Genomic DNA, 12,271 nt, shown 5'->3' on the forward strand with positions numbered 1-12,271 from the left:
CTGAAATATCCCCATAACATTACTAATATTATTTAGAAATTATGTCTTCTGAACATCTAAATGAATAATGTGATAAATATTTGAGAATTTCAGTTACTGACTGATAAATGGAGAATATCATTAATGATCCCAGTGTAACAGATAAAATTGGACTTATGCCTCGTGTTGGTACTAAGACTGGAACTAATTATGAGGATTATTACGTTAAGACACTATTTATTTGAAATTCTGTGATATATTTGACATATTACTTCCTCGTTTACGTGACTTATTAATAAAAATATTCCATATTGAAAAATGCCAAATTGGATGACGTACCTATCTTTTTTTCGTATTATATAATATATTATAAATTGATTTGGGTTTTGTTTTTTAATATAATTTTAAACGTTACAAATACATATATTCAAATTCTCTTTGTGTGAAATAATGTGGTTATGAACAAATTGATTTTCCTCAGATTAAGCTACAATATTTCATTTGGGAGTTTTTATTGTAAAATTGTTGCAAAAATTATCTCATCAGAACAGAATAAATTATATTAAAAAATTTAATTGAATAAAAATTTATAAAATTATTAATATGTAATTTAATAATTTCATTTTATTGTGTAATCGTATTATTTTAAATAAAAACCATTTTGTACTAATTTTTAAATAATTTGTTAAGGAAATATTAAAATTAGAACGTTGTGGTTTATTTAAAGAATTTTCACAAAAGTTTTTATAATAGTAAATTGTTGCTATTTTTAACAACTTCTTTATGGTTTATTTTGTACTCAATTTAGACAATTTTACAATAAAACCATCAGTTTAGTTGCACTGTTAGTGGATTAGTAAATGTTTATTATTTTTCCTATTTGTATTTAACTAAATATAGAATATTTATTTATTTTGTCATATTTTGACTATTGTTTAAACTCTTAAAAATTTGATACGTTTAAATTATTATTTTCTAATTAAAAGACTTATCAACCAATAATTTTTCCATATTTTTTAACAACATTCTAATTAAAAATATCAAATTTGTACACAATTTAAATATGTTTTTTTTTTTTAATGTTTCAAATTATTAGACCCATATAATTTTATATTTATATATTATATAATACATATTTTAAGAAAGTAATAAATTTTTAATTACTTTTTAAATATTATTTATTGTTGTTTTTGATTTTATTATATTTATTACCATTTAGATTGAGAAGATAAACTTAAAAAAGATAAAATGAATGGTGTTATTTATAAAAAAAACTCTTTAACCTTGTTTATTTAAAATACCACACTTTACTTACACATATAAACATAGGATGCGAAGTAATTTTCCAAAAAATCTAAATTTAAATTTAATGTTGAATGCAGATAAAAATTCTTTTGGGATTGCTAAATTAAGTTCAACGCACTATTGTAAAAACACTCCGCAAAGTGGATGCATGAAAAACAAAATATCAATAAGTGAGTTTCCATAATATTATTAATACCTTGACCTTCGGACTTTCCAATATGGTAGAAATTGCGCAAATAATCGAAAACCACTTTTTTATTTTTACATTCTGGTTAATTTCCAACGTCAGTGTGTCGAAAAATACATCTATAAATTATTCCTCTCAGTATGTCGTTTTTTTAAATGTTTAAGGATATGCGCGAAATAAACTTAAACGAAAACAAAAAAGTAAACAATATTGCTCATCGATAATCAGAAACGTGACCGCTCGGAGATGTAATCTTGCCCATGCAATAAATTGTGACATTTAAAAATCACCAATCGCATTTTTATCTTGCAACAGCCTTGCACAACGCAACACATTTCGAATTGAACGCAAAACAATAAACGGTAATAGACCAACAAGCCAAGACAAAAATTGACCAAACTCTGCGGTCCATTAACTGCGAAAACCACAACAGACAAAAAAACACGACGCATGATTCGGCCGCAGTGAATTTTAAAAACCATAAATTTCGCGTCGCAAACTGAACTTTCCATTTACAGAGGGGACACGACAACGCTCGCGAATTATCAATTTAATTATGCGCATTGTTCGGGTCCATGTGGGTCACTCACACCGGTTATTTATTTATTTGTTTTTTGTGCTCTTTTACGTCCATCGCCGTTGACTCACCGCCCGGATTCGGAGTACACACGCCCGCGGGCGCAAATTTCACCGAGTTTTTTTTTTCTCTGCGAGACCAGTCGACTACCGATCCTGAAATTCTTGTCTCCCCCTCCCCACGATACTTATGGTCAGGTTTTTCAGGCGAAATGTGAATTCAGCAAAACTCGCATTTGTTATTAATATTTTGAAATAACAGATTACGAATAAATTTGACCATAATTCAGGGTGTTGACCACTGGATTAAAGTAAAATGACGAAATCACTTTCATTTAATCAGGGACGTCGATTACTGCTTTATAACGTTTGATTAATTCGTCAATTTATTTTGATAAATTACAACAGACGCGGGTTTGAAGGTCCCACATATAAAAACGTTGAGTTTAATGTGGTGGTCGACCGAAACTTCACACAAAATAAGTCAGAGTATCAGAACAATTAATTATATTATGCTTATAATAATTTTATATCTTAACAGAATAAGATAAAAAATAATTAACAGACACACCCATCAAATATAGACAAATTAAGTGTGAGAACGTCCCAATAGTAACACATTTAGATCATAGAAAACTATCAATTAACTTGGCCCAGGTACTAAGATAAACATCATCACTTCATTCTGAACAGTAAAAAACCCAGCTCTTTATCTCGAAACTGTCAGCCCATTACGTCATGGTAAACCCAACAATTGAATCTAACGTCCCCCTAAAAAATGTTTCCAACACCACAATCTGTACCCGTGTTCATATATACACGTTCAGACGTTTTATCAAGTAGGAAGTGTGATTGTGGCTTGTGTAGTGTCAGGGTCACACAAGCCAAAACAGCTCATCATCATCGTCACATAAAAACTCACCATTTTGAGCGTTTCCTGCGGTTCAAGGAGGTAGAACATGGACTGTAGGTGCTTCTGGATGTTGCTGCTGGTACCGGTTGTGCTGTTCGTTTGGCCGAAGCGGCTGCCGTTGATGTTGACCCCATTCGGGGCCTTTTGGGCCTCCGACGCGTCGGGAAGCACCAACGCGGTGCCCTTGCCCGCGAAGTAACATTCGCTGAGGCTGAAACGGAAAACGGTTAACGATTATTTATAGCCGACTGGTAAAGTGTCATAAATAAATGATACAAAAAGGCGGTTAATTAAACAGTTTTAAGTGAATTTGGACAAGTACCAAAATTTATTTGTACACGTATTAGCGGGGGAACACTTTAAAACGTTAATTTTTAATAACACTGCAAAAATAGCGACTTGGTTAATGTCTTAAAATACGTTTTTTTACCAAACTCTTAACCATCTCTTCTTGTGTCTCTCGGTCTTGGTCACGCTGAATTATATATTTTCTTACAAACCCGCTTCAACCAATGAGTAAATTTACAGAGTATATTAAAATTAATTAAATTAAATTAATGAACTTAGTTACTGATTGACTGACGCGTGCCTGCCCATGAACTTGTTTAATCAAGATTATTTTTTAACAGATTAAATTTCTGGTTTTTATTCATACATTGTGCCAAATAAAACATATTTATCTAATATTGCTCACTGGATTAATTGACCATTAAAAGCAATAATAAATTTAACACACCTTAATTTTTTTAAATTTAAAATTGTAAATAATTCTTCAGTAAATATAAAAATCATAAATCCGGTTATGGTGCTGTCCAAATATATGACAATAAAAAGATAATTTATAATAAACCAATCGTACCAAAAACGTGGCCATTTATTTAATTGACCTACTTTTTATATTTACATCGATATCTGTCGCGTATCGACCAGTCAAATTGATTTCCATACATGGCAAACCGATAATTTTCATCCAATTAAGAAAATATTAATAATGTATTAATAATTTCGTTTAATTTACATGTTAATTAGATCGCTTTTCGACCGGACTTATTTGGGGTGCGGGTCAACCGAACGGTTGATTTCTCATTATTGGAACACACCTTTAAACGACAAACGAAAAAAAGAGCACACCGCCATATTAAGAGAAATATCAAATTTCATCTGGTTCAATCACTGCGATGAAGGTATAAAATGTGTCTCCCGAGTGTAAATTAAAATTGTGTGTGTGTGGCTGAGAGATGAATTCAACCTTCATCAGCAATCATCTCGCTGATATAAATTTCATCAGTGTCGTCCACATTGCGTGCATCGAATTATTCAAATTAATATTGACACACGACCAGCCCGTTCTACGTCAGCTGTTCATTTAACGTTCCTTGGCGGCCGATGTTCAAAATAAAACGACGCGTCCGTCGAATTTCGAAATTACGCTTGGAAAAGTGGTTTATTATCAACAAATATACAAGGCTGTCTGCGATGTGTTTAAGCAAAGCTTTAAGTTCTCGGTAGTTTTCTCACGCACAAAAATAACTTCATGTCCTAAAACGGTGGTAAAAAATAACATTGGCGCGTTGACAAAGCTCGTACATAAATATACGCCTTAAATTTTGGTAGACAACATTTATGTTGAGCAAATAGGCTGTTCCAAAAAACTAACGCATCACCTGTAAGTGTTTCTTTTTAAGTACATTGTTCGTAGTAACTTTGAAACACCCTCATATATGACTAGGAGACCAGGTACTGCTCGACGCCCATCTTTAGCCGTTGATCAACCCTGAGCCCGGCTAAATTGTGCTAGAGAGCACCTCAATAGGGTAGAAACGGATTGGGAAATAGTTCTGTCTACAGACGAATCTAGATTTCGATTGAACACATGCGATAAACACTTTCGGTGTGTCTGATGGCCAAATGAAAGATATGCTCAATCTAACTTCATATATACCATCTTATTTGGTGGGGGCTCAATTGTGGTATGGGGAGGCATTTCTTAAAAAGGTACGTACCGACTTAGTGGCAATAAATTATGGGAAAATTAATGCTGAGCGTTAAATTTTGATCCTTCTAGAAGAATATGTCGGTCCAAATTTTTTACTAATGCAGGATAATGTTGTCCGAAATTATCTTGCTAACGTTGGGATTAATGCTATAACCTGGCCAGCTCGCAGTCCAGATTTTAACCCAATAGAACATATCTAAGACATTCTTGGGAGACGTTTAAGAGACCATCCCAACCGTTCGAATAACTTAGGAGGATACGGAACTTCTTTTACTCAAAATTTGGAAGAATTTGGGCCAAAATGAAATTCGAACCGAGATTTTGAGTATAAACAGAAGATGTGAGGCTGTCATTCGCAGTAGAGGTGGAAATACCCCCATATTATGTTCAAATTTTTATTTTTTATAAGCATCAAATTTTATTAATTTTATTTTTTTTTTTAGAAAAACAGTTTCTTAAAATTTTTTGTAACAATTTAAATAAATATACAAAGAGTGTATACGTTTATTTTTCCAGTTTTCCGAAAATAATAAAAATAAATTATTATTGGTGTATAGATAAAATGCATTTTGAACGCAATAAATTTGTGGGCAACGGTAATAAAATTAATATAAACGGTAAATTGTGTCCAGGACTATCAGAACGTGGTATTTTCAAGTAATTTGTTGAGATAAAACTAATATAATTATTACGAGTTTTTGCCGTATCAGACCTTGCAGGAAGTAATTTAGATAATCGATCAATGTTGCAATGGAAAATTTAAAGTAAACCGTAACAGTAACCTTTTTACGAAACGAACACAACATTAAATCGTATTTGTATTAAGATAACATCGGTCCGAACAACAATCGCGGTGGATGTTAATAACATTGTACATAAACAATGTGAATCTATCTGGAACAGTTGTTTATAAAGCGAGTGAGTCAGGTAGAAAAACTAATTCGACGTTGCTCTCTGTATATTGCACTAGAAATTTTAAGAATTGCCAGCAAGCAAACGGATTATGATTTTGTCGGATGGGACAAGTTCAAAACAACCGTCGGAGACAGGTTAAATGAACCTGGTTCGTAAAACTTAACGTGGTTATAAAAAAACATAGAAAATGTTTGTTGTACAAACAATAACGAGGAAAACCTTGACGCGTTCACACATTTACACCGTCACCCAGCGGTGCGGTGAAACCGAAATTATTTTTGGATACGCTTAGGTTTATTTATTTGTTAATAATATGACTCAGGTGTATTATCATTTCGTTTAATCAAAACGTTAAGTAAGAGAGATTAGAAATGATCTCTCAGAATTGATAAGATGAAAAATTTGATGAAAGTAACTATGAAATTAGATTTTAAACATTATCTTGATGAATATGAAAGGGGCTCTTAAGACATGCAACGTTGTTATAGTAACCCTAATCAACAAAATAATAATCAAAATATAATTTATTTACTAAATTTTGCCTAAAATTGACACTAAAATTTGCTGCTTATCTATCGTGCTTATCTTTAAATAATAAATTAAAGTTTGCCAAAATGTTGGATCATGAGAAATTACAATTACTTTATATATACAGTAGTGACCATTATTAGAGCAACTTTTTCAATGTTAAATATTTTAGCCATAACTCTTTTGTTTAATGTGAACTATTAAAATATTACTGTTATTTTATACTGTAATACAAAAACTGCAATATTCTTATTCTAGACAATGTTACATATATTTTTTTCTGAATTCAGCTGGACATAAATATAGCAAGTTTAATTTTGAAAGGAGTTTTTTATCATTTTTTAGGGCTTTTCATGTAGGTCTGGGGTTAAACGAAATCCACTAAACATCTTCTCATAGTTCTTGAACTAGTTGCAGCAAGTCCCATTTTACTCCAAGTTGTGACTGTTTTTTGACATTCGAATTATCCAGTTATCGATTTCCTTTCAAGTTTTTCGAACTTCGGACAAATTTTCTCAGTTTCTCTAAATGTTATAATAATAATGGAACGATTGACGTATTTAGCAGTAAACTCTTAGCTATATCTTCTTATTTCTCTCGATATTTGCAAAGCTGGAATATAATTTTTCTTACAGTCTCACTTCTACCAATGATTAAATAATTATAAAAAGCAAAGGAGCGCTATTAAATAATTAATTTATATTCTCAGAGAACAATGATAGACTATTTTGTCCATTTAAAAATAAAAAGTAAGCAAAAAAATTAAATTAGATTGACCAGTTGTGTAGTAGGCACAACAATAACAGAAAAAACAATGAACATTAGGTACATAATTTAAAGTGGTACTGCTTATATTCTCAATATATTTTAATAAGTTGCTATAATTATGACCACTACTGTATTTTCCCACTACTGTACAGGGACCACTAAATTGATTATATTTGTCTATTTCGAGTATTTCCAGACTAAACAGAGAAAAACTACCTTAAGTACTCAAAGTTTAATTTTTTTTAAAACGTGTAAATGTTTAATTTTGTTGAAAATCGTAAATAAAACAAATAAAATTAATCAGATATCAGAAGTGATAAGATAATTCACACCCAAGAAATCTCACTTTGATAATTAAATTAAATTATACCCATAATAAAATAAATATTGCATTTGTAGTGCCTAATTTTGCTTTATTAGAAAGTTAATAATTGCTAAGAACTAAATAAGTAATCAAATTTCAACTGTTTTACCACTCAAGTCAACCAGTTTGGGACACCCTGTACATGGGAATATTTGCCCGCAAGTGTATGCTTCTATTGATATTTGTCCATTATCTGAACGTATTGGTTCAAACCCTCTGTATTACTTTTTATAGCAAATTAAAATTGATAAAATCGATGAATAATATCTCCTAAAATCTAATGTTTATTTGCGATAATTTTTTCATATAGTATATACAAAAAATGATACATGAGTATTTATTTAGTATTACTATTTATCAAAACCATCACTTATCAAATAATCTATTAACTAATATTTTTATTAAATGGACAGATTTTTGTAAATATTTAATAAAATGCCAATTCGTTTAGACATTATTAGCTTGATTACTGATTTGTTAAAATTAATTAAGAGTCAGAAAAATTTGTTGCGATAAACTGTCGCAGAAAATGAAAATTAGTTACAACTTTAAAATTAAACATACATTTGCGACTTGTTTTTAAAATAGTATTAGCAAATTTATGATCGTGAAATTTAAAATAGCTTTTAATGCATCTGCAAAATTTATCACGAAATAAATCGGCATGGCAAAATTTCAAAATGCGGCGAGTACCAAAGCCGACGTTCAACGGTGGATCCACATAATACTCACTGACACATCTCTTTTCTAATGTAAATCACCATTAATACGGACAATCCGTCACTATCGAGTAATACTTGCGACAATAACAAAAACACACAGACCTGTCAACGGTGACAGCGAACTCGGAGCACACCGAGATGTAGCACGGGACCGTCAGGGCCGTATACATCGGACCAAAGGGGTAGCGGCACGGCACACCAAACAGTCCAGGCCGTCCGAACAAAAATTCTATCGAGAAAAAACGAACACGATACGATGAGGAGTTTTGATGCACGTAGTTGCGTGTGTGTATGTGTATGAGCGATGGGGAACCCGACCGCGGTCGCTCAGCGATGCAGCTGGCCAGCGCAACCGAGACGAATGAACTGAACTGCGGTCGGTACAGTACGGGCACGGTTGCCGCGTCAAGAACCGATGGGGTACCTGGCCTTACGGCCGAGCGGGGAAAGTCGGTTTTGCGGGGGACTGGGTCCCGGCTTAGGTGGTGGTTCGTTTGCTTTGGGGCACGGGACGTACCTGGGGTGTGCATGTTTCTTCGGAAAATTTGACTCATTAGTTTTGTCGTTCCATCAGTTCCATTAGTTATTGGAGAACAATAGTATGAGTTAGTTACTGAGCTTGACACAATCACATTTTCCACAGATAAGTCGAAGAATTTGTTGTTAAACTCGGGACATTTCTGGCTAGAAGAATGATTGTGTCATATTAACAATACATTTTATAACTGAATTTATGTAAACGAAAATGTGCATTATTCCAAAACTTATTGATTATCATAATAACAATAAATAGTATTCAAATTATTAATATTTAATAAGTATTGTATATTATAATAAAAATTTCTAATTACTAATTAAAGTTCAAAACGTCTCATAAATTATTTCATAAGTAATTTGGTGGTTATCGCGTAGAGATTGCATATTTAGTCCAAATCTAACAATTATTTTGTATATTCATGTATTAACAAGTAAAATAAATATTGATTACCATAAAAAATGATTCCAATAATATTAATGTTATGAATTAACTGTTGTTTAAACTAAACAATTAATACATAATAAGTAATGTAGATTGTAATAAGAACTGTTTGTAACTAAATAAATACAAAACATTTCATGAGTAATTTAGTCATTATCGAGTTAAAAATATATAAATTATGATTTAAGATTTATATTTAGTCCAAATCTGACAATAATACAATAAAAAAATTGACTACCATCAAAAGTGATTCCAATAATATTCATAAACTATTTCCAAACAATTAGTAAATAATGTAAATTCTAATAAAAACGGTTTGTGACTAAATAAAGTAGTAACACCTTTCCAACACAAAACATTTTATGAGTAACTTAGTCATTATCGAGTTAAAAATATATAAATTTTTATTTAAGATTCATGTTTAGTCCAAATTTGATAATTTATTTTGTATATTCATGTATCAACAAGTAAAATAAATATTGATTACCGTCAAAAATTATTACAATAATAGTAATAAACTATTTCTAAATAAAAACATTATTATTTTTATTTAGTATGTAAATAGTCATTTACTGTTAATATTTTTCCATCAACGTTGTGAAATATAATTTATCTCTTGTTTAGTTACGTTATTTTTTCTAAACCATAAACCTATTTAATTCTAATAATAAATAAATGAATAATATAATTAAACTTTGAATATAATTATAAACTGTTGAAAACTAATTTAGTATTGTCAAGTCTGAATTTTGAAGATATTCACAATAATAAATTAGTTAAATTGTACTGATTATAAAACAAAAACATTAAAAACAAATACATATTTATTTAAATTATAAAATAACATGTTTTTCGACCATGCTTTCAGCCATTACAATCTTCCAGTCGTAAATTTGACGAACAGTTACCCAACATCGATTCGGTGCTCATTTACGTATTTATATATTCATCACGAATTCGCATAATTATACGTAATTAATTTTTAAGAAGAACAACAGTAAAGCTGTTTAAAGTTAACGTCGAAACAATGAACACAAATCCCGTGAGCACCATTTAATTAACAGCAAAAACCGAAATTAGCTGCGGTACCGTTAAATTAACAGCCGAATATTCGTTCATTCAGAATGAACGTAGAGTACCCTTATCCCAGTTTCTGGGAGCCGCCTGCCGCATCGACAACAAGGCGAAACGCGACCGAGATCCACAGCCGGCACGGATGCTCCGCAACGGCCACCTGCAACCAACGAGCCTAAATTATTTCCATCTTGGATGGAAAAACTAGCCGGCTCGGAACCCATAAAGAGAGAGGAGGTTCCGTAACTGGTTCCCACAACGAAATGCCACCGATTCTGTGTGTGTGTGTGTGTGTGCGTGTGTATGTACGAGAGTACTACTACTAGGAACGAATTGAATTGTTATCGATCCACCGTCTTTGCTCTCGTCTGCGCACCGGTCCATTGTGTGTGCAGTTGGCCGGTACGACCCAATAACCGTTCGGGCACTTCTTCCTCGATTCGCCGGCTGTGGCGGTGCAAGATTCCTAATTTGAACACTTTCTGTTTCGGGTGGATTTTGTAACAATTTGTTTTCAGTACCAACTGGTTTCGTAATGCAACGAAATTAACCAGTTTTAACGGACGGCAAAATTTGTAGGTTCGTAGAAAAGTCAGGTTGAACGACATGGTTCGCCGCTTGTCACTGTCGCTTCAAACAAAAGTAATTCGTGTTGTGGTTTAATTAGGTTCGATGTTGTGATACTGGTACTGCGTTGGCACAAAATAGTTTTAATTGCGCACTTTTGTGCTCCGCACAACGGAAACCGCAAGAAACTAAACCAAAAACAAACTGTATGAAAAGATATAATAATTACTCAATAATAAGTGTGGAAACAAAGAAATGAAACCACGTAACTGTAAAAATTATTAAACAAAAAATAAAAATTGGACGAAGAATGAATAATTCTAGGTTATTTCAATTTGAATTTTATGGATCTTTTATTGAACCAGCTTTTTAGTATGTATAAAGTTTTTATTGTATTTTAAGCTCCAATCTAAAATTCATTCGAAAATTATTCCATACAGTAAAGTCACTTGGAGATAAGAATGTTCTTTATACTTGTTATGGTAATGTAACGTAATAAAATGAATGTGCTTTAATTTTTAATTTTAAGATTATGTTATATTAATTCGAATAATTTTTAAACTAGTTGTGTTTAAATTTGTATACTCAAGAAGCCTCGTTTATTACTTTGATCAGTTTTCTTCCTCTCTCTTGTATTGTAGTTTTTATTAAACCTGTTCCTTAAGACCTTGTTAAGAATGGTTTATCTTAAGTTTAACTACACAATATATGAGATTATGTTGTCAACTTTATTATAAACACAAATGTCTTTATATTAATTTGTTTCCCCAGACAAAATTTCAAATTCTTTCTTGTCTCTTCTCTGTATAATTGGTCCAAATTAAATTATCTAAAGACTAGCTTTGGATTTTGCTACAATTAAGTAATTTTAACTTCCCTAGAAACAATTCTTTAAATTATTTTTTTCCTTTTCCCTCTTCTATAGATTGTTCAATAACATAAGTATTTTCCTTAAGATAAACTTTGCTTAAGAGTACAAAATATAAGATTTTATATTTATAAAGTCTTTAATAAATTATATTAATTTAAGTCTAAATATTGACTTTGAATTTTGTTACAATTAAGTAATTTTAACAAATGGTTTCTACTTCTCCAGAAACAATTTCAATTCAAATTCTTTCTTTTCAACTCTTCTCCCCACAATGGAAACTTCAGTACTTTTACAAACGATTTTTTGAAAGCAACAAACGCGATGTAAAGACCACCGATTGCGATTGACATTTGCCCGGGTTATCGGCGATGCACCCACGCGGTGTCTCCTCGCACACGCATGACGCATAGTCATAGTCCGATGTTTCGCACACACGTGGGCGTCTTTCGTCCGCACCGCTTCACCAACGAAACGTCAGCGACCCAGACAACGGTGTTTTGGAACCATAGGATGTACGCTCCACTATC

At 31.8% G+C, this 12,271-nt stretch overlaps 1 protein-coding gene across 4 annotated transcripts in view; it reads right to left on the reverse strand.

The window, feature by feature from the left end:
- Nucleotides 1-12,271, reverse strand: part of LOC109600505 (protein phosphatase Slingshot) — an 87,900-nt gene that overhangs the window by 26,451 nt on the left and 49,178 nt on the right. For 2 of the 4 annotated variants that reach the window (XM_049967873.1, XM_049967872.1), the window contains exon 3: nt 2,970-3,171. In XM_049967873.1, the coding sequence (XP_049823830.1) occupies nt 2,970-3,171 (202 nt within the window). Of the gene's footprint in view, nt 1-2,969; nt 3,172-8,263; nt 8,593-12,271 lie in introns of those variants that run through there. The other 2 variants (XM_020016665.2, XM_020016666.2) reach the window with 2 other exon arrangements.

The sequence above is a fragment of the Aethina tumida genome, chromosome 5, assembly GCF_024364675.1.
Source record: "Aethina tumida isolate Nest 87 chromosome 5, icAetTumi1.1, whole genome shotgun sequence".
Classification (NCBI taxonomy): domain Eukaryota; kingdom Metazoa; phylum Arthropoda; class Insecta; order Coleoptera; family Nitidulidae; genus Aethina; species Aethina tumida.